Genomic DNA, 22,643 nt, shown 5'->3' on the forward strand with positions numbered 1-22,643 from the left:
TCACCGTTTGGTTGGGTTTATTTTCCCCTGGTAGTTTCTGGAAGGAGGGATGTTGTCTCTCATGAGACTTCACACATAGGTTCTGTGTTTACTTTGCTCTTGATTCACCCGATGGGCAGCTCTGCCCCCATCCTGGCTGCCTGCCTTCTCCTCAAGGCTGTCTGGCACGTGGTAGTGAGGCCTTGGGGAAGAAGAAGTGCAGCCCTGTGTCACAGGCAAGCCTTGCAGGCTGTCCTTGGTGATGTGCCCGGCTGTTTCTGCCCAGTGAGCGCTGCAGATGTGGGGCTGTGTGTGGGAGGGCTCTGTGCACGAGGTTTCTCACTGAAACAGGATATGTGGTATCACGAGTTTCTCAGTCTGTTTTGCTAACTCTGCATTTTTTGATAGTAATTTCACCACAGATGGCGTCTTCAGAGGACAGCAGTGTTTGGTATCTGCAAAGAGCTGGGCCCAAAGTAATGGGAGTGGGCCCATCCTTGTGGAGATGGTCTTCACCATCTCTGACTGAAAAAAAAGGAAGGGGGTGGCAGGGTCGTGAGGTACAATCCCCTCAGCTGGTAAGGGTCTGCAGCTGTGGGTGTTGGTGATACAAACACAGCTGAAGTCAGTGTTGTGAGGTGACAGCATGTGGGCTGCAAGCTGGAATCACAGCAAAAGTGAACTCTCTGATAGCAGTGGGAATTTCTTCCTTGCCTGGGGCCTCTAAAATGCTTAACTTATGAGGTTGTTCAGTTCAGCTCCGGGTGTTGTTAAGATGGGGTGTAGATCTGTGGGTCTTGGCTGGACCTAGCTTTACAGGACCTTGGCCTCTTCCTTGCACTGAATTAACTCTGAGCCAGGAGCATATTGTGGTTGCTTTCCAGTTTCCTCAGAATTAACGAGGCTTTTTGTCTTCTGTCTCACCTGTTAACCCCAGGTGCTGCATGTGGTTGAAAGAGATGCTGGTGACCAGCCAAGTACTGAGGAAATGCCGTGGGCACAGGGTAGGGCAAGGCTGTGAGCTGCCCTGGGCTGCTTAGAACCAGTTCACCCCAGCTCTAAAACCTTTGGGGTGGTGAAGCTCTGGCCAGCAGGATGGACTGATGTCACCTGCCATATTGTGCCTTGGTGGGGATGTCCCCACACGCTGGAGGAGGGGGCTCACTGCTGAGGGGACAGCAGCCTGGTTGTGCTGGATCAGGGGTGCTAAGGCACAGCACGAAGGATGGAAGTACAGATGGTGTGCAGAGTCAGAGAAAGGAGGGACCTGGGGACACCACTGGGATAACAGGCATTAACGAATGTTCGAAGTGAAGGGGAGGCTGTTGGTCAGAAGCAGGCAGTTAGTAGTGCTGAATTGGCCAGTCTGGATGCTGTGTATCAGGCTACTGAGTGACCAACTCAGAAAGAGAACTCCAACACCCTGGGGGATAAGTAGGTCTTGTGCTGACATAAAAGCAAAGCTCTTTCAGGAACAACCAGCTGCAATCTTTATGTAGACCTGTGGAGATGAGACTGTGTGTGTGTGTGTGTGTGCCCAGTGTGTGAGTGCACTCTCAGCAGCAGTTTGCTCACAGTGAAATTACAGAACTGCTGGACAGTGGTAGCTGTGGCTGTGCTGGGAAGCCAATATGGGGTATGGCTTTTGCTATTGGAGAAGAGGGCAGAACTCTGGGCAGTTACGGATCTGCTGCTTGCAAGCGCTGCCCTGCACAAGAGAGGAGTGCTATGGGATCTGCTAGCGAAGAGCTATGTGGAGCACTGATCCTGCTTGTCCCACTGGTGAGATACGCCTGCAAAAGGACTGGGAGCAAGAAGGAAATAATTACAGTTGCTTGGACCACTGAATCGTATTTGCAACCAGGGGGGAAAGGGCCCTTAAAATTGTGATAATCGAGGCTGTGGCTCAGAAACTGTGAGGGCTGCGTGGCAGGCTGGGACTGCCTGATAAGTTGGAAGAGGGCAAGGACACATTTGTGCTGAGGGGAGCATGCCAAACAGCAGCGTGAGACTGGCAGCATGACGAAGGACGGTGCTGTGGTGCTAGTGGTGTGGCTGGCGTTCTGAGGGGATCAAAGTACTCCAGCTTCCACCTGTTGTGCTGGGATTTATGGATGTTATGTAGAAACAGGGAGCTAGTAGTGGAATGGGACAGAAAACCCACCACAGATCTAGCACAGGGGAAGGGGCTGAGCTCAGTTAATGTTGTTATAGGATGTGGGATGTATATCTCAGTGAAATAAAGGAGGGCGACAGCGCCCATCTGCGCGGACGCTGCGCTCCGAGGCCGAAGAGGCGGCGGGAGTGGGGCAGGCCGGGGCGGCTCCTGTGAGGAACGGCCGCCCTCTGCTGCCCGCGGCGGAAACGCGCTCCTCACGGGGGCGAGCCCAGGGAGCAGAAGGGCAGGGTGCCTCTGTGAAGGGGAACAGGGGGTTTGAATCCCGCGGATAGCAATCATCTGAAGCAGCTGTTGAAGTAACTCTACGCAACAAGCGCCATGATCACCACTTGTGTATTTACACCCGTACGCATGTAGAAGAAAGCCCGATTACCCTGCTGCTCAGCATACATCCTTGTTTTCTGCATGTGAAAAATATAAGAGAGGGATAAATGCAACGTAAGAGATGGGGGGACAGATGCACAACACAAATGAAAACAAAGAGAACACCTTTTAGTGTTCAGTTTCGAAGTGGCAAAACCTCTGGTTGTCTCCCTTATCCTCAGTAATTTGGTCTTTGCTTCATATTCCTTGTAAGAGACTTTCATCCTCTTCAGCCTGTTCTGTTAAATACAAGACTGAGTACAAATCTGACTTTGTGTTTCAAAGTCTCTCCCTGCTTCTTCCTTAGTAATTCCATAGAAGGCCAGGGATTTATTACAGCTCACATGTTGTTTTTCTAACAAATACCATGTCCTTCTTTCAAGCAAAAAAACTTCAGGAATGACAACAACAGACAATCCCTGAGCATATGCCCTGTGAATTCATTTGTAGCAGGAGAATGGATGCAGTAAGAAAGCTATATAAATTGATAGGAAGAATATTAGGCCAAAGCTCCAGCTGAAGACATGATAAGACCGTCTTCAGTATCCTGCACTATTCTGTGAGTTTTTCCCCTGAGAATAAAGGAATTAATATAATCTATCAAAATAATTTTTCTGTATCAAACCGTATGGGATACTTAGAGGAGCTGCCACTCCTTTTCCCTGAGAGTTTGGGAAGGCTGAGAGAGAATACCTGCTTGCTATTGAGGTTGCAGGATGCCCGGTCATTCGTAATCGCCACAGCACATTGGGGAGAACTTTGAGATGAGCATGACAAACAAACTTTGGGATCACAATCATACTTCCCTTGGTCTGGAAGATAGAGAACCTGCAGGAGACCACCGAGTCTCTTATTATAGGTCTCTTCTGGGGGATGGCTGCCCTCCAGTGGCTCTAGGGAAAAGCACGATGTAGTTTTCTCGATGAGAATTATCTTAGGGGAATTTATGGCCATTACAAGTATGATGAGTGTGGTGTTTCAGATGTGGAAATTTTCAAATAAATGACAAATCCCACAGAAATAAAAGGCCATGCATTACTCCCTTGTAAATTCTAATTCTTTTAAGTAATACTCAGTATGCCCTGAATCCATTGGCCCAAGGCATACTACAACCGCAGATCCTTGAAATACCATGTTGTTGCAATACCTGCTAGGTCTCTCAGTACTGCTCAGTGACACACCCTCTTTTCCTGCATCCTCCTCCATCAGGGAAAGGCTTTTCCAGGGAAAGCTTTACTCATACACAAAGCTAGTTAAATCAGACCTGTCCCCGTTACCGTGCTGTCACAGCCTGAAGGGAACATGACACTTACTTCAGTTGAGCGTGTCAGGCTTTGGGCAGCAGCCCAGTATCAGTTGAGGGTGCAAGGTGGAACTGCTATTCAATATTAGGTAACACTGCTTCCCCCTCTCTACAATCTGTTAATCATAGCCAAATGCCAGCACAGGCTGCTAGCTAAATCAGTTGGCAGTAGTAGCACCATACAGCCTTCCAGCAGCTTCCAGTTATGGTCTCCTGGTGCATCTTGATACATAAACCATACTACTGTATGCCACATCTGTTGCTGCCATCTGCCTTGTTCCATCAACTAAAATATACTGTACTTAGGTATTAAAGTCATGATCAAGATAAAAGTCTCAGTACTCCCATGATATAGTTTAAAATGCAGAATGGTTTCAGATGATATTTTTAACACAACATTGGTTTACCAGTTTTTCCACATTAGACAAGAGCTTCCAAGCCATCAGTAGTCAAGCTCCTTTATTTCTGAGAGAATACAAACAAGTCACAGTTCAGTTTTGGTTGGTAAAGAACACGGCTGCAATAAAGCCTCTATGCATGTAGATCAGACATTCCTCATTTCAAGAAAATTTAGGTTGTGCCTAGAAATGAATAACTGTTTTTCATCTCCACACAATCATTACATAGCTCATTCTTTCGGGACAGGTTCTGTGCTCAGATATCATTACCCTGCAGCCTTAAGTAGTGTTAATGTTAGACAGAACACTAAGAATTAACTAGCAACTGATTTATATTCTTTTATTTTTAGTGTTCTGTTTTGCCATTTCAGCCAGGTAAATACAAGTACCTAATGAGTAAAGAATTATTACAGCCAGTTATTCTAGCCTGCATTTTGTTCTTCAGAGCAACTTTACTATTTTGTTCTGCCAAAGAAAGTCTCTGCTGTCAGGATAGATACAGTGTACAAGGTACATAGTGGATCACTGTAGGTAGTGGTAGAAACTCATTGGACCCTACAGGCCTGCAGGAAGACAGGATAAAGCTGTTTTCAGTATTCAGCATTGAAAGGATACTCCTTGTGGTTTCTGCACCTGAAGGAAGACAAAGATGAATGATTACTCCATAGGTAAAATAAATGCTATACAGAACTATAGTGGATGGGTGACAGATTACTTAACTACAGAATTAATTCAAGAGACTTGCTTTTGCTAGTCTGTAACCATTTGCACACAAGACAGCACTTTCTGACCTTTAAACTAAAGCTTTGTCTAGGTATATGCTTCCACAGTGCACACTTGCAAGTGGCAGCTCACTCAGCTTCTGTAGAGCTGGCTAGTGGCAGACATCAGTTTACTATAACAAGAACTAAAAAAATCTTGAGTTTAAAACTTGCTAATTGCTTCACTTCTCTATATAACTAAATAGTTTTATATATATAATAGACATAACCAAAGTTACTAACTAGAACCTTCCTATATTAGGAACTCAACGGTACTTGTAAAGAGCATTGAAAAATTAAGAATTTCAGGGAAACAAGCTGTCACTTACATGACCATTTCACAAATTCTCCAGTTTCTGTTTAAGCTGAGAATAGTTGCCATCTCTTCTTTAGTCAGTTCAAAGTCAAACACCTAACAAGGAAAAAACAGCTGGAAATCACCTCACTGAACAAATCAGACTGACAGGCTGACAAAAGTAAAGAGCAAGTCCACAAGGGAAGGGATGTTGGTTATGAATGGTTTCATGGGGTGGGGGGGGGAAGGAAAAGCCTGCTTGGATGCCCATGACAGAAAGGATTAAACAAACAAACACAAAAAAAACCCCCAAAAATTAAACCAACAAAAAACCCCAAAGTCACAGTTACATATATTGGCTGTTGCAAGAAGTTTCATAAGCATTTAGGTGCATTCTGCAACACTATTTGTTGAAGATGCATTTCTTTCCAGTTCTAAATAAACATCTGAAAGACTTCAATACTCCAATATACTTATGCTTCTTCTAAAATCCTGATGTCCAACATCAGGAAGATACTAGCAACTTGCCATTAAAGAAATAATATACTTCACTGACATCAGGATTCTTAACACTGCTTACACTATATAAGCTTATTTGGCATGCTACTGCACTTGTGCTCCAAGCAAGCCCTGCAGGCCAATTCATCCACTTTCTGCAGAATAGCAGACAATGTAAAGATGACCAATAGTGTTATCAGGACACTGTTTCCAACACCTCTGTCAACCTCTCTTCTGCAGTTGTAGTTTTCACTTCAGACTTCACTTAGCACTCAGTATAGGTAAACGTGCAGATAGAAAAAGCCCTGTGCTCTTGTCTGAGAAGGACTTAAGAAGGCTGAGAAAGGATCCTTGCTTGCTCTGCAGGGGAAGGGTCACTTGTAATCACTCACCTTGAAGTTCTCTACAATGCGTTGTGGTGTGACAGACTTGGGGATCACAATCACATTTCTCTGGATCTGGAAGCGAAGGAGAACCTGCAAGAAAAGAGACTACTGAGAGAGAGGTGCTTTTGCCACAGAAGCTGAGTGTTCAACAGCTATTTTCACTTGAGGTACAGGCACTTACATAGAGATGAACTTCAAATCATTCCTGTCCTTGTGGTTTAGATAGTGCTTCTTGAATAGCAAAGGAGGAAGTGACAGAGCCCCTCATGGGAAGCCTCCTTTCTCCTTTCCCATCCAGTTTTGATATTATGAGTTCATTTTCTTACCATCTAGACATTCAGTAATTTATGCAAGGCTTTCATTCTCTGCAACAGGGCCTGAGAGGGGACATGGCAATTGAAGATGGCTCAAGAATCTTCAGTGAGGGCCAAAGATTTTCTTCCAGCATATGCAGCCTGGCTGCTGTGCAGGCTACAATATTGCTTGTTAACACCACAGAGAACCACTACAGTTCACTGGGAACACATAGACCTGAAAGAGCATATAAACCCTGTGTATTTTCCTTAATGGATGTTATTTTCTGGTGCCCACCTACCTGTGCTGGGGTTTTGTTGTGCTTTGCTGCAATCTCTTTAATCTTGGGGTTATCCAAAATGGCAGGCTCCTCTGGTGTGGCCCTACAGAGGGAAAGAAGAAATGGCAAAGAGTCACTCTAAAAGGTTTCTACCTAGGAGTAATACAAATATGCAATAGTTAATATACTCACACCTGCACCATTTCTCTTTCAGAAAGTCTGAAAGTAAGCTCTGCTAACCCATTTATAAATTACCTTTCAGGCCGTCCAAGGGGACAGTATGCTGTCACAGTGATCCCTTTGGATTGGCAATAGTTGATAAGCTTCTCCTGGGTGAGGTATGGGTGACACTCAATCTGCCAACACAGGAGCAGACAGGTAGTTGCAGAACTACTGTAATGCTCCAGAGATTCTCCCCCCCCCCCCCAAATCTTAAGTTTCCTTATTATAGGCTACCTTCATCTTCACCTCCAGGTGGGCTGTGGGATAATACAAACCCATAATTCTGTAGAGCATTAATTTTTATACTGAGTCCTTATATGCATTTTGGATTTTGTTCTGAGAAGTTTAATGAAAATCCTTGATTACAAAAATCACAGCTCACATCTGTATTCTTTATCACCCAGAAAGTATGTTTCACAAGGAAATATTCCTATATCTGTAAACATTGTCACAGCAAGGTGAGAAAAAGTTCCTCAGTCCTTTTATTACCCAGAACCACAGAGTGGGAATTGAAATACATACTGTGATAGTCCACTTTGTTCTCCCTTTTTCCATATCCTCCTGCAACTGTGATTAGATCTTAATAATTCCTGAAAACTATTCACTATTAGCAGCTTACCTGGTTGTTTGCAGGCTTGTGTTTTAGTCCTGGCTTGTTCAAGAGTCTTTCAGTCTGCTCGTGGTTGAAGTTGGAGATGCCAATGGCTTTTACCAGACCAGCATCCACCAGCTCTTCCATGGCCTAACAGAGACAGCAGCAAAGTTACTATCCATGATGCAAGACAGGGCCTGAACACATTCTTCCTGATGTTCCTTGTTTCCTTTCACAAGAAGGGAGAAATAACTGGTAGGCTTGCCCAACTTAAGTCTCTTGGGGAAAAGTGGGTAGTGGTAATTTTTGCACTCCGTCTTCCATTGTCTTCCATCCATACCCCAACATCTTCTTTGTTATGACTGAGAAATTCATGCTGAGTTACACAAGGAGAAGTATATCACTTGTCTATAATGTACTATTGTGGCAGCACTGGAGAGCTATGTTCTAGGATGAGGGCAAAAATCATAACCTAAGCTGTTTTTATTTCTGCAAAATACTTGTACTTGAGTAGTTTGAGAACTGCACAATTGTCATGGTCAAGCAAAGAACTATTTCAACCTCAGATTGCTCTGCAGCTCCCCTGGGAGTAACGTGAATTTACTTCTGTGTATTCTTTCTAAAGAAGACTGCATCCATGTGGAACCACACTGTAACTACAGAAATATCACTGTTTGGGATAGAAGACGTGACTCTGTCACTGTGGCTAAGCTTACCTCCCATGTTTGCAGAATATCAGCATTGCTGGGTATAGACATGCCTTTGTCATCTGTGGGAAACAGGTCCTCTCCTGCCTGTCAGCAAGAAAGAAAATGCTTGAAAAATCTGTTGAGAAGTTTGTCTAAGACAGCGACAGCTCAGGACCAAGATAGCTTAAACTTCTGGTGCAGTCAAGAATACTAATTCTTTCTACAGTCATTTCTTCCTTCCTGCATTAGATGAGGAATTGGAGGTATTTTTGGCCAATCAAGGCAGATATGTCTGTTGGGCTCCTCAAAGCCATGACTCACCTAAACACCTGCGGGGAAAGAAACCACTCAGATCCAGATTGAGGTAAGAAATTCGTATGTATCACTTCATGTGGTGTTCTTTTTCACCCATTTAAGAAGAACGGATTTCCCCCCCCCCAGAAGTGCATCACAGGACTTAGTTTCCAATAAAGGTGATACATAGCTTTGGCCAATACTAAACCAAGTCTGTTGAAAAGAGGTATTACATACTGTGGCAGTTCTTCCATGGCAAAGCTCAAGAATGCTGTTATCATGCCAGGAAAGTTAGAAGAGCCTTTGAGTGCAAGCTGTGTAAAGACAGCAAGACTAGACTGTGTTTGACAACTGAGTTTGCTGCTGCAAGGAGACAGTTTCGTTTTTATGGCTTTGTTAACAAAGCTAAAATAGAACATGAAGTTAAGCAATTCAGAAGCAACAGGTAGGATGGAGACCACTCGTGCTGTAGCAGGAAGGAGAAGGTAAGACTAGAAATAAGCAAACTCAGACATCAGTCTGAAAGACTTCAGCTCCATAGAAGTCACCCCTTTTGCAATGCAGGGTTTGTGGGACAACAGTAAAGCTTCTGCAGCAAAGGTTAACTCAGTCTATACCGAACTAAGGACTTGGTGATTAAAAGCAGAAATGGAAAACAAAAACATTCTCTGTAGTTGATTCTGTAACATGCAGAGAAAAGAACCTGTCAGGTGGAAAAATGTAGCCTGCTCTCCACAAAACATGATTTTCAGGGAAGCATATTTTGGATTAGTAAAAGAGAAAAGCCTAGCTTGTGCCTGCAGCTGGGAGATCTGCCTCCACTTTTGTATCTGTCACACCCTATGATAAAAGGGGTATGCAAGTAGCATTCTCAAGGATAAAGATCAAGGGTTTTTTTCAGTACTAGCAATTATTGGGCTGTAAAGCCATATAACATCTTCTAAAGCGGTGATCATGAGAAAAACACATGCATCCCCATTACCATACCTTGAACCCAAAAGGCCAGTGCATGAGGTAGAGATCCAGATAATCCAGTTTCAGGCTGGCAAGTGTCTTCTGGCAGGCTCCTTTCACCAGGGGCTTTTCAAAGAATGTGCACCACAGCTGGAGACAAAAAGCCAAGCCACACCATGACCTCCTAGCTTAAAGCTCTCCAGCGTTCTCCTGTACTAGATAAAAGCACTCCTTCGGAAGGCAATGTGGAATTACACCAACCTATTGCTTTTAAAATGGAGCATCCACTGTGAGCTGGACCGGATCGCAATAGCAAGAGCAGCATGCGAATAGGATCATATACAAAGACTCCTCTGTTTCCTCAGTTAACACCACCTATGCTATTCCCTTTTACACAGGGCCTGCCCTTGCAGTAGATGGCTTCAAAAATGAGGACAGATACCTGTCAGATACGACTGTGCCTGAAACTTCTGCACTGAACACAGCAGGAGAAAAACCCCACATATGAACCAACTCCCCATTTTCTTTAATAAGCAAGAATGCCCACACTCGCATCTTATCTAGTGTATGTGCAAAGCAGATTACGTTGCTCCAAGATACCCAGAACCTCATCTTGCTTACACAGAAGAGAAGCATAAGCCCCACTGCCAGAACAAGCACTGAGTTGCTCCAGAGGCACCAACCACTACAAGGCTTGTCTCTTTTGGCATCAATAAAGTGCAGTTACCACACTGCCAGTGCCTCTGTACCAACCCATGGCCTCAAGTTAGTTATCTCAGAGCTCTGCATCACTGATTTCTACATCTCTTGGTGCTTCTTTCTTCTACTCCAGCAGGAACATGAAGTGCAGGGCCACGTTTCCCCCCCACCTTCCAGTACTCCTGCTTCTCTTCAGAAGACTGCCAGAGCACAGGAGGGCTGTGGTGCTCAAGATGTTATTGAACTTCTAGGGGAATAAAATCAGTCTGACTTCATTCAATGTTACCTGGCTGACTGGGGAAGAAAACTGTCAGCAAACAGTTACAATTCTTTTCTCTGCTCAGACCTCAGAGAACTCACATTCCTAGCGAATGGCTACAACAAAAGAATCACTATCAGTAGACATGTGAGAGCTATAAGCTGTATCATTGTGGTTATGGGATGAAACCAGAAGAGTACCAAAAGTCATTTCATTTGCACTATGAGTTTCACCATGACAATGCATAGGAATACTCCAAGTCTCACTTTTTTTTTTTTTTTTTAAACTATAGCAATATCACTGGTCAGGCAGGCCAGTCTCTACCCAAGGCCATCAGATGTTTACCTTACTGACAACGAAGAGGTCCTCTCGTTTCACAACACCTTCCTTGATTTTCTGTTGGATCCCATCCCCAACCTCCTTCTCGTTCTGATACACATAGGCACAGTCAAAGTGGCGGTATCCAGCATCGATTGCAGCCATCACTGCAGATTCTACCTTACCCGGTGGAGCCTGGACAAGATAAGGGTACGATACATTACAGCTTGGGACCCTCACCTACTGTTTCCAAGGTAGGCAGAGAAACACTGAAAGACATTTCAGAGGAGTTCTTCCAAAACACTTTTTAAAAGCCTGTACACACGGCATGCAGAGGCACCAGGGCCGGAGCCAGCCTCCAGCTATCCACCTGCTGTTCCCGTGCGGGTCCCAGCTTCGTCCAGCAGAGGCCCCGCAGAGCCAGACCGAGGCCTTACCCTACGCTACTGCCCAGAGGCCGCAGGAGCTGCCGGCCAGGAGGGCTTCAGCTCGGTGGAGGCGGCTCAGCGACCCGGACCCAGAGCGGGTGACACAGACCCACCGCCGCCGAGCGCCGGGCCACCTCCTCCGGGCGCTGCAAGCCGCGGGAGCCCCATTACCTTCCAGGTGCCCAACCCCACCATGGGGATCCTGGCCGTGGCACCCAGCCGCACGCAGGTCGCCATGCTCAACGCGAATGCTCTCGCCCCTCGCCGAGGCCTTTAAGCCCGGCCCCGCTGTGGGCGCTGCCTCCTGCCGCCCCGCCCCGGAGCGGAGAGCTTCGCCTTCCTGTGCCGTGCCGCTGTGCGCTCGTCAGATGGGCCGTGTGGGCCGTGTGTGATGGGGTCTTGACTCTGCTCAGCTTGCGCCTAGGGGGAAGGATTGGTGCTCAAGAGGAGTTCAGGAAAACAGAGTTAAAATGCTGCGAGACGATTTTACTTTGTACTATGTTTTTAAAGCTGCAGAAAAACAGTGTTTCTGGTTGTCACAGTGATCACGGCTGTCCCTCTGTTTTCAGGGCCTGTAACTCCACATTGGCAACTAACTTGGAAGTGTTGGAAAGACGAGATGTCTTCCTGGTGGAGAGGTCGTGGTGCAGTTTAAAAATGCTTGATTTACCAGTAGGATCTGGAAAGTGCTCCACAGTGGTATGTTAAGGCAGCTTTGGAGACTTCACCACTTCCTTGTGTTTGGAGAATTTATTCATGGAATGCACCGGTGTGTTTTTCTCTGGGTGCCTCTCCCAGAGCAGACAGCCAGGTCCTTTTTGCTTTGTGTAACTGAAGGTAGAAAAGGTGATGAGTTTTTAGTCTTAATCCTGTTTTGTTTCCAGAACATCAGCTATCCTCAGCAGGATGTGATTTCAGTACAGCTACACAACTCAGCACTTGTATTTTATCCTCTGTTTGGAATTCCTTCCAAGTGAAAAATGTAAAAGGACACATCTTGCCTTGACTGTGATGCTTTCTGCAGAGAGCCTGAAGACCAGTTGAAGTGTCAGTCTGCTTCTACTCTCCTTTGTATTCACAAGCTTGTTGTGGTGTACTGCCACTATGTTAGCACTGTCATTACTGTTCTCAGAAACAGTGAATGGTGAGTGTACTTTAACTCTTGGGGTAGTAACTGCCAGAATCAATCAGATTTTGTGCTGGAGTGGTGCCAGGGTGAGTTAGTGGTATCAACAAGATGTGCTCTGCAGGTCTGTGAAAACCTGGCAAGTTCAGCTGTTTGGACAGTAAGAAGGCATCTCCAATAAGAAAGAGGACAAGACACCAGAGTGTTCTTATTATTCTGAGCCTGGCTTTTTTGGGGAGAGGCTTCAAAGAATTATGTATCTGTGGCAAGGATCATGTGATGATAACTCGAAGAGAATAGTTCCAGTTGGAAGGGTCCTACAAAGAACATTGAGTCCAATTGCCAGACTATTTCAGGTACGTCAAGGCTAAGCCTGAAGTGACAGAAAAACAAAAATGAGAACACCACCTTACAGAAAGCAATCGTCTTGATTTATTTATTTCCCAAGAGCAGCGCTCCAAAACTGGAAGCCCACCTCTACCTACTTTTCCATAGCCCCTCTCTCACACAGGCTCAGTCCCACAGCCAAGCAGAGTAGAAGCAAGTGAGCTTGGTGCCAGGGAGCTCTGCAGTACAAGTGGATTTCTCTCAAGCTGTTACCTTTCAGGTGCCCAGCCCCAGGATGGGCATCTTGGTTCCAGTGTTCAACTGCACGTAGGTTGCCATGGCACCTCACACAGCCAGGCTTGCTCTGCTGTGGCCACTTCCTGCCCAGCCCTACAAAGTTTCAGGAAACTGGAGCCCCAAGGCAAGGCATGACTGCTCACTGAGCTGTCCTGTGCTGGTGCAGATGAGCAGTGAGAGTCACATGGAGTGGCTATACAGAGGAAGATGTACCCAGTGGCGATTTTATCTGCACTTCACAGAGTGGAAGGCAAGACCCAGCGGCAACGTTGTTGCTGAATTCCTACAGAGCGTGGGTAGTGAAGTTGAGAAATCAAAGTAGGTGCTCAGTTTTTTTCAGAATCTTAGGAGGACCATCTTTATTCTTGTAAATTGTGGAGTTGCCTATTTGTTGTTTTCACCTTTAATTACTTCCATTTATTGGTACAGGCTAGAGCTCATTCACTGAGATGAATTTCACAGTGCAAAGGGATGGGAGTAGAGGTGACAATTGGTGAGCTTTAGCAACATGATGTAGATTTCATTTAAATGGTGTCATAGGGTAATGCATCTTTTTACACAAAAGTAGCTCAGAACCCAGATGATGGAATGAAGGGTGTATTTTAATGTTTGTACTCACAGGGACAGAATTAAACCTGTGTGTTACAGCATCGCTGCTATGGAATTTCCTCACCAGTCTCTTAGATTGAATTGCATATTATGTTCTGAAGAGTTTATAATGTTGAGGAGATGAAAATCTTTCTTTCTCTCCCCTTTCAATAAAAAAAAGAAAATGAAGAGTGTTTCACTGAGTATTCCTATTTTTGTAAACAGGCATTTAGCAAGATGAGAGCATGAAGAAGTTTCCCAATCTAGCTTGTACCCAAAATTCTCTACAGACTAGCATTTGGAGTGTATGGAGTGTCCACTTTATTCTCCCGCTTTCCACATTCTCAAGCAACATTAATCTGATTTTACAATCCCAGAGAATTATGCACTGGGGTCACAATTAGCAGCTTACTTGGTTCGTGGGTTCATATTTCCGTCCTGGCTTATTTTGGATTATTTTAGCCTGCTTGCGGTTAATGTTGGAGATTCCAATGCTGGAGATTACCCAAGCAGCATCAACCAGCTATTCCATGGCCTAACAGAGTGCAGCAGTCACTATCCACAATGCAAGACAGGGCCTGAATGCATTCTTCTTGATATTCCTTGTTTCCCTTCATGAAAGAGGAAAAAGAGCAGGTAAGCCTGCCGTATATTGTAATGTCCTTCTGAACATGTGTAGTCTGGCTCTATGACCATCTACTGTATTCCCTTTATTTCATCCTCATTTTCTTCACAGTGATCTTTGGCTGATATTTTAGCTGTTTTCCCCCGGAATGACAAAGTTCCATTGCTTCTTACACCATAGTGAGCAACTTTCTATTGTGGCACGCTATAACTCAAAATGATTTATATGAAACCCCAGAAAATGTCCTTGCACCTGGTGGATACAAAGATAAAAAAAGTCTATAGTTGCTTCCATGAAGCAAGGATCATTCAAAAACAAGTCTAATTAACATACCAAGCAAAGCTAAACTGGAAAGTTTTAGAACCAGCACATATACATTCCTTTTTGCTAAACTAATATGGTCATCCTTAAAGTAGGATATATCAATCCCTATTGCTAAACCAGCCAATTTCAAAGTTACTTTTATTTAAAATATGTGAGCCTTCTCATGCAGTGGTGGATGTCTGTTTGCTCTTGTGGATTCTCAGCCTCTGGTTTGTGCTGATGCAAGACTGAAGGCACTTGCTGAATAGTGGTTCATGCATTCAAGATGTCCTCATTTTCCGCTGAGCAGTTCTGCCCAGATACTTCAGTAATCCTCCTCTCTTCTGATAAGCAGGAAATTATTACATCCCACAACTTATTCTACTGAACTCTTCTCTTTCCATCTTCCAAAGAATAAAGTCAGACAAAATCAATGGAATAAATGTCCTTTGACTTCACTGGCAGCATCAGGACAGCCGCATTAAGAAAGCTGGATACAGAGCTCAAAGCTAGGGGAGAGGCACATGAAACACCAGGGGTATAGTGAAGGCCAGGTTACAAACAGCATCAGTATTCTGCATGGAAAGGGTACTCCTTGTGTGTTTTGGTCCTGAAAGAAATCAAAAAGAGAAAGATCTTTTAATGGCTAAATCATGAGTTAGATCAAGGTGTGTTTGTTGCACAGAGGAGCTGCTAAATGGGGATTTTAAGGGGCCTTGGGCAACCTGATGTAGTGGCTGGCTTCCCAGCCAATGGCAGGGGTGTTGGAACTTCAAGGTCCCTTGCAACCCAAGCCATTCTATGAGTCTATGATTCCATGATTCTATAACTGTATGATCGGAATTATGTAATTGCTGGAAGAATGTGTAAAGATATGAATCCTGATTTCTCTAATGTGGAGAAAAGAAAAGTAATTTCTCACAATCCATCTTTTGTAGTTTATCTTAGAGAATTTCCTGGAAACTGAATTATTTTTTTGGGTTTTTTTTCCTTTATTTTCAAAATGAATATATTTACCTGCCTGATGAAAAAATATTTTTGGGGCATACCTTCTATTATTTGAATTAATAACTTTTCTCAATGAATTGAATTTCATGCTGCCTAGTAGCTCTGACAGAAACTTCTCTGTAGAGGCAATTCAAAAGGTAAGACTCGAAAATAACAAATTGATGTCACTTACTGGATGAATTGACAGATCCTCCAGTTCCTGTTAAAGCTGAGAAGGGTTGCCATCTCTTCTTTAGTCAATTCAAAGTCAAAGACCTAACAAGAGAAAAAGCTGGAAATCACCTCTTTGAAAGAAATGGAACAGCATGAAGAAGATGGACAGGATGAGAAAGTGGATTCAGAGTGGAGGATCCATTTTCCATCATGGACTTGAGAGATAGAGGATGGAGCTTTTTATGAACGCAAGAAATTCTTTATGAGCATTGCTTATTCTACTAGGTTGCTCCAAAATAAATGCTTCCTACTTATTTCCCTGGAAAGTACAACAGATACAAAGAGTACAATAACAATAATTGCTAGAGGAGATTCTCAGCTACGATAGACTATTTTTCAATGTAGTCGCTACCGTTAGCTGTGTATTTTCACTAGTGATTAACAAGAGCCTGCATGCTGTGCTTATAAAAATCTGTTGCAGCGGAGGAGGCGCAGTGTTGTTTTTTCAGTGCTGAAACTCATCACCTCACAGTGCTCTCATCTAGAGTTTGGTCTCTGTAAACATTCAGCAATTGTAGATGAATGTCAGTGGGTGCAGTTTTTTCCTACATGCAGGAATTGAGTTCTACGTGTTTTGCCTCACGTGCACTTCTGTTTCAGCTATCATTATGTTAGACTGCCCCTCTGCTGCTGTTTGTCACATGACAACAGTATGTAATGCAGTACTGTTGGGAAGGCTTATCCTGTACTCCCATACTACCATCATCCACCTCTGATGTTGTGGACCAACATAATAAGATGGGAAGCATTGCACTGGCAGTAGATCTCATAGATCAGATCCTTCTTCCTTGTTATTACACTTGGTCTCCAACCAAGCTCTGATTAATCCTTAAAACCACAGAATGAGTAATGCCATAAAAGTCCTCAGTAACTGTATCGTTTGCTTAGCCCTCAGTAGATGTAAACAGGCAGATAAAAAAAGCCCTGTGCTCTTGTCTGAGGAGGATTTTGGGAAGGCTGAGAAGGGATCCCTGCTTGTTCTGCAGGGAGGAGTGATGCCAGGTCACTCCTAATTACTGACCTTGAAGTTCTCCACAATGCGCTGTGGTGTGACGGACTTGGGGATCACAATCACGTTTCTCTGGATGTGGAAGCGAAGGAGAACCTGCAGGAAGAGACCACCGAATCAGAGAGAAGACAGGTGGAGGTGCTGCCATAGAAGCTGAGTGTGTTTAACAGCTGTTTGCCTGAGCTACAGCCACTTTTGTAGGGCTGCCTTTCAGTTCATTCCTGTCCTGTGGCCTGTGAAGTGCTTCCTGAAGAGCAAAGGGCTAAGTGATGGATCCCCAACTGGGAGGGTTCCTCTCTGATCTGGTTTTGAGACAGTCAGTTATTTTCTTTCTTACGTGGACTTTCAATAATGTCAGCAAAACTTTGAAATGATTTCAAAGTAAAAGAGTGAGCGATTTTGATTGGATATAAGGAGAATTTTTTTTTACAATGAGGGTAGTGAAGCACTGGAAGAGGTTGCCCAGTGACATGGTATATTCCCGGTCCTCGGAGGCATTCACAGTCAGGCTGACCCGGGCTCTTTGTATCCTTGTAGATGTCTCTGTTCAGTGCAGGGGTTGGACTAGATGACCTGTAAGAGTCTCTTCCAACGCAAATAACTCTACAATTCTGCAATTCATTTTCTATAACAGGACTTGTGGTGAGAAATGATGCCTGAAGATGCGACAAGAATCTTTTCTTTGCTGATAGCAAAAGCAATAAGAGTGGCATATATTGCAGGCCATACAAGGAGCTGTCTGCATTGTTAGGGAATAATCAGAGGAGTGGCACATCTTGCAGAGAATGGATTTAGGTTTTATCTCCTCCTCGGGTGTAATTTTTTAAATGAGTGTGTTACAGGAAGCAGTACCCACCATCCAGCAACCACCTACCTGTGCTGCAGTTTTGTTGTGCTTGGCTGCAATCTCTTTAATCTTGGGGTCATCCAGAAGAGAAGGATCCTCTGGCTTAGCCCTGCACAAAGAACATAAGATCAATGGCAAGAAACCTCCACAGGCACAGCTGGCTTAGCAACAGATATCTGCATTTTGATGAATCCTTAATTGAGTTGTAGTCACAATCGTTCAAGCAAAATTTGTGCCTGCTCCCTTGCAAAATGCCAGTGATCTTACCATGGTCTGTCAGGAGAGCCAAAGGGGCTATATGCTGTCACAGCAATCCCTTTGGATTGACAGTAGTTGATCAGCTTCTCCTGGGTCAGATATGGATGACATTCAATCTAGAAACACAAGGGCATAGAATATATTGGTGACAGAAGCTTTGAAGAATTGCTGTGTGCCAATGGATATCACCTGGTGCATTTAGAGGCTGCCTTTTGCACAAATGTTCTAATGTCCTGGGTGATAACATACATCTTTCGCTTTCTCTTAAAAACCTCTTATCATGTAAAGTTCTTACACAGTTTGTCTGCAGGGTTTTCTTCAAACTCAGCTGTTTTCTTTATCCTTCCAGAAGGAATTTCGTTTCCTTCCTACATTTAGGTTGTTTCTGGGAGAACTACATCTGCATTTTCAAACTGTGGTTCATCAAAGTGAGAGACAAAATGTATGTCAGTGCTTTTTGTACCCAGAAATACACACAGAGTTGGATTAAGGATAAATGCCTTTTTCACATTGTTCTCCTTTTCCATATCCCCATTCAATGGATCAGGTTTTCATAGTCAATGAAGGATGTATACGTGGGGTCACTTATCAGCTTACCTGGTTGTTTGCAGGCTTGTATTTCAGTCCTGGCTTGTTCAAGATTCTTTCAATCTGCTCGTGGTTGAAGTTGGAGATGCCAATGGCTTTTGCCAGGCCAGCATCCACCAGCTCTTCCATGGCCTAGTAGAAAGAGGAGCAAAGTCAACATCTGGTACAGAAGACAGATGCTGAAATGCTCTTCTGTGTCATGGTTCCCCGTTTTCTTAAGATGCACATATTAACTATTTAGACCAGCAGTGCTCCCTGAGAGAAATGCAGGTGCCATCTCCCCCAAGCTTGAAGTCTCACTCCTTAACATTGTGAAAAATCACATTGCATGAGTAAAAGGACAATGATACCCCATAATATTTTGTTGTACAAATGTTGGAAGGTTGTGCCCCAGGCTGTAGGTAAGCTGACAACCTAGCATGTCTTTATTCCTGCAGAATGTGTTTGAGCAGTTCAAGAACTGCCTGGGGACTTGTGGTGAATTGGGCAGTTGTTATGGTCAAGCTGAGATCTTCTTCCATCTCTTGTGTGGTCTGCAGCTTCCCTGAAAGATATTTTGGTGCTCACTGTGGGTTATTAAACCCTCAGAGCACAGTATTGTGGAAGTAATGACTAAACACGTAGACATCTATCTTTTATTACCTTTTATTCTTTCCAATTAGATGTACGTATGTGAGAGGACAGTTCTGTGAGTGATGAATGCAATGAAAATGTGGAAAGGACTGTCAAAGACGGAGAAAACTGGACTGCTTCTGTGGTTGCACTTACCTCCCATGTTTGTAGAAGGTCGGTGTTGCTGGGTATAATCATGCCATTTTCATCTGTGGGAAACAGGACATCTCCTGCCTGTAAGAGTAGATTGAAAATGTCTGTAACATTCCCTTTAAGGAAGCTGGCTTTGTAAGGAACTCAAACAGTACGTGAAATAACCCTGCATGTTAATTCCCGTCATATAATAGTACAGTCTTCAACCACTTCTTTATAATTTTAGCAGTGTCATGGCATTCTTGCTATAAGCTGTCTCCATTATGGCAGGAAATTCTGCTAGATCCCTCATTTACCCTTCCTGCAGAGGGTACATTTCAAATGAACATTCTTTGTAGTCGTATGAGGGAAAGCTGTGTAACACATGCTTGTAGCTGGGAGGCTTGTGCTTGGTTTGAGTTCTTCCTCCATGTTGGGGATGTAAAGGCCCCCGACTGAAGAATGATCGTGGGATAGAAAAGTATTCTGACTGTTTTAAGGGATGTGGTATTTGTGGCTACAGTGGTTTATCTTGTGTTGTTAGGGAGTCTACCTTGCCAGTTATATTGTTTTGCGGGCAGGTGTTCCACTTGGGCTCTGTATCATTCACTGGCTACATGGGTACAGCATGCAAGTGGAAAAAGCCCTGCAGACCGTGGAGACAATAAAATCAGGAGGGAGGCTGCGGTGGGATAGAGAGGAAAAGTGCACTTTGAAGCATGGGGTGCCCTGTTGACACTATGTATCGAATCCACCACTGGCATGTTCCTTCTCCCTCTCCTACTTGGTGTTTTGCTGTCTCTCAAGGGTCAGTAAATAATATTGCGTTCTGCTTGCTGCTTACTGGGGTTATCTAAGTGGAGGCCTATTTTTGTGTGTGTGTATGTCAAATAAAACTATAAACCTTCTGTGCTGCCTTGAGTGCTTGAATGTGTAGCTGCTTGCTTCTGTCTCTCGGATCTAAATGTACCCTCAATCACTTCCCCATTATCAAGAGGACAGATGATGCCATGGAAGCAGAGCTCTCATAGGCATAAATCCAGAGCCTGGCTCACATGGGCAGAGTAGAGCAGAAGAGATGTGATATTTCAGGACAGTAACAGCAGTGGTGCTGAAAGGATAGCAGGCAGCTCTGAAGATCCCACCCAAGACAGCAAGTCTGTGGAAATGCCATTACTGTACCTTGAAGCCAGAAGGCCAGTGGATGAGATAGAGATCCAGGTAATCCAGTTTCAGGTCAGCAAGAGTTTTCTGGCAGGCTCCCTTCACAAGATGTTTTTCATGAAATGTGGAAAACAGCTGGAGACAAAAAGCCAAGCCACACTCAGCAGAGAACTGTGAGCCACAATACTGAAATAAGAACTGAGTTGCTCCACAGTCACCTGCCAATGCAGCACTTATTTCCTCTGCTGTTCATCAGGGTGCTGTTAGGACACTGATTGTGCCTCTGTACCAACCAGTTACCTCAAGCGATCTCAGAGCTGTGTGTCACTGATATCTAACTTTCCTGCAGCCACCTGACCCTCCATCTCTTTTCCTGCCCACCTTCACTCATGCCCACGCTGTGCAGGTGATCTCCGAGCTCCAGCAGGGGCATGAAGTCTAGGGCCACGTCCTTCCTCATGCCACAGCACTTCTCCTTCCCTCTGTAAAGTGTAGGGCTGTGGTGCTGAAGCACATAGTGCATTGGGTGTAGGAAGAGTGGCTGTTCTTCAGGGATATGGACAGAAGGAGCCATTCACAGGGAGAGAATGTGCTGGGGAAGGAAGGAAGCAAGGGCTTCCCCTTGGCTGTGGAGTCAGGTCCCTGAGAGCACAATACTCTAGGTGAGTTCAGGCTGAATGGGGAGTAGCGTGTCAGTGAACTGGGAAGAAAAGAGGATTTCTGCCCTCCTCTGCTCACATCTCAGCAAAATGATTGTCCCTGTCTGCTGGGTGCAAGAAAGCCAGAATCAAGTGGTGTTTCCAGTATCAGTGGTGCAGATCTTCCTAAGACTCCATAGGGACTGGGATGAAGTGGTAAGCTTGAATCAGGAATGACTTGAAGGATGATAGGAACCACTTCATCCTACAGAGTAAAGCTTGTCTCTAAGCTACCTACTCTGCAAATAGCATAGGCAAAGTGTTTCCCAACCACTTCTTTGAGACGGAAGGGCATCAGATGTTTACCTTACTGACAACGAAGAGGTCCTCTCGTTTCACAACGCCTTCCTTGATTTTCTGCTGGATCGCATCCCCAACCTCCTTCTCGTTCTGGTACGCATAGGCACCATCAAAGTGGCGGTATCCAGCATCGATTGCAGCCATCACTGCAGCTGTCACTTGCCCTGGTGGGGACTAAAAACGATGCCTTTAGCAGTTCAAATCAGTGCAGTGTGAATGCCTGTTTCCTAGCAGAAGAAGAATGGCAAAACTACCTTGCAGAAAGTAACCCTCCCTGATATTATTTCTTTCCCAAGAGCAGTGCTGCGGAACTGGAAGCCCACCTCCATCCATTTCTGCATAGCCCCTCTCTCACACAGGCTCAGTCCCACAGGCAGGCCGAGCAGAAGCAAGCGAGCTTGGTGCCAGGGAGCTGTGCAGTCCGAGTGGTTTTCTCTCAAGCTGTTACCTTCCAGGTGCCCAGCCCCAGGATGGGCATCTTGGCTCCGGTGTTCAGCTGCACGTAGGTCGCCATGGCCCCTCACGCTGCCAGTCCGGCTGTGCTGTGGCCGCTTCCTGCCCAGCCTGTTTAATAGTGACGGTGCTGCCCCTGGGCGGGGGGAGGATGGCGGAGCAGCGCTTGCGCTCTGAGCTCTCACGTGTCCAGCAACAGTGCTGCGTATTATTCTCAACTCACACAAGTTAACGTGCAAGCTGAATTCATTCAGGAGTTGGGCAAGTGATCACCAACAGAAGGCATGGCTGTGCACACCCCATAAACCTTTACTCCCAATCCTTTTCTTTATCAGAAGGAGAGCGGAGTGTTGCTGTGCTCTGGTCCGGTTTGTGCTTGTGCAGGGCCTTGCCCCTAGGCACAGTTGTTTGCATACATCTTGATTGGAATTTGCAACACTTCTAAACTACTCCCAGTTGGTGACTGCCTGTTTGAGTTAGTGGCACTTTGTCCCATGACTTGGCATTATTAAAGCCAGAGGTTGCCCAACAAGAATTCATCAAACTGGAGCCCCAGGGTGTGGCATGGAACTTCTCATAGAGGCATCCTGTGCTGCCGCGCTCATAGCTGGGAGACTCAGGCAAAGGCAGGGCCTCTGCCTCTGTCCCACTGTTGTCTGTTTTAGCCTGGCAGAGCCTGGTGCCCCTAAGTGCTGGGGCATGGTGGTGGTGAGAGACACCTGGGGCAGCTGAATGAAGTTGTCCCCTTCACCCACAGGTAATGTTATCTGCACTTCAGAGAACAGGAACTGAGGCACAGGGTAAACATTGCTGCTGCAGTTCATGGCAAGCACGTGTGGTTAAGATCAGAAGTCCAAGTGTATCCTTGGTGTTTTCATGATCTTAACGGGACCAACTTTCTTCT

General features: G+C 45.0%; 2 protein-coding genes across 4 annotated transcripts; both read right to left on the bottom strand.

Moving 5' to 3' along the window:
• Positions 1–4,266: 4,266 nt before the first annotated feature.
• LOC418170 (aldo-keto reductase family 1 member B10-like) lies at positions 4,267–11,463 on the bottom strand. Its single transcript, XM_015286241.4, has 10 exons — positions 11,363–11,463; positions 10,791–10,958; positions 9,521–9,637; positions 8,267–8,344; positions 7,578–7,700; positions 6,992–7,092; positions 6,758–6,839; positions 6,169–6,252; positions 5,313–5,395; positions 4,267–4,855 (listed from the first exon to the last, which is right to left on the bottom strand). The coding sequence occupies exons 1-10, from the start codon at positions 11,426–11,428 to the stop codon at positions 4,813–4,815; spliced, it is 945 nt and encodes a 314-aa protein (XP_015141727.1). The 5' UTR covers positions 11,429–11,463; the 3' UTR covers positions 4,267–4,812.
• A 2,062-nt stretch (positions 11,464–13,525) lies between these two features.
• AKR1E2 (aldo-keto reductase family 1 member E2) lies at positions 13,526–21,830 on the bottom strand. Of its 3 annotated transcripts, none has more exon segments than NM_001243590.2 (10): positions 13,526–15,067; positions 15,638–15,720; positions 16,700–16,783; positions 17,562–17,643; positions 17,802–17,908; positions 18,390–18,512; positions 19,149–19,226; positions 20,307–20,423; positions 21,293–21,460; positions 21,735–21,830. In NM_001243590.2, coding segments are annotated over 10 exon segments (951 nt in total). In that variant the 5' UTR covers positions 21,801–21,830; the 3' UTR covers positions 13,526–15,024.
• Positions 21,831–22,643: the final 813 nt, after the last annotated feature.

This window comes from Gallus gallus, chromosome 1, assembly GCF_016699485.2.
Source record: "Gallus gallus isolate bGalGal1 chromosome 1, bGalGal1.mat.broiler.GRCg7b, whole genome shotgun sequence".
NCBI lineage: Eukaryota > Metazoa > Chordata > Aves > Galliformes > Phasianidae > Gallus > Gallus gallus.

Coding starts and splice junctions, on each gene's coding strand:
- LOC418170 (XM_015286241.4), bottom strand. CDS start 11,428: ATGGCGACCTGCGTGCGGCTGGGTGCCACGGCCAGGATCCCCATGGTG. Junction 10,959..11,362: donor TGGGGTTGGGCACCTGGAAG/GTAATGGGGCTC, acceptor TATCTTGTCCAG/GCTCCACCGGGTAAGGTAGA. Junction 7,093..7,577: donor ACAAGCCTGCAAACAACCAG/GTAAGCTGCTAA, acceptor CTGTGTTGGCAG/ATTGAGTGTCACCCATACCT.
- AKR1E2 (XM_025148864.3), bottom strand. Junction 19,227..20,306: donor ACTGGCCTTCTGGCTTCAAG/GTACAGTAATGG, acceptor CTACTCTTACAG/GCAGGAGATGTCCTGTTTCC. Junction 17,909..18,389: donor ACAAGCCTGCAAACAACCAG/GTAAGCTGATAA, acceptor TTGTGTTTCTAG/ATTGAATGTCATCCATATCT.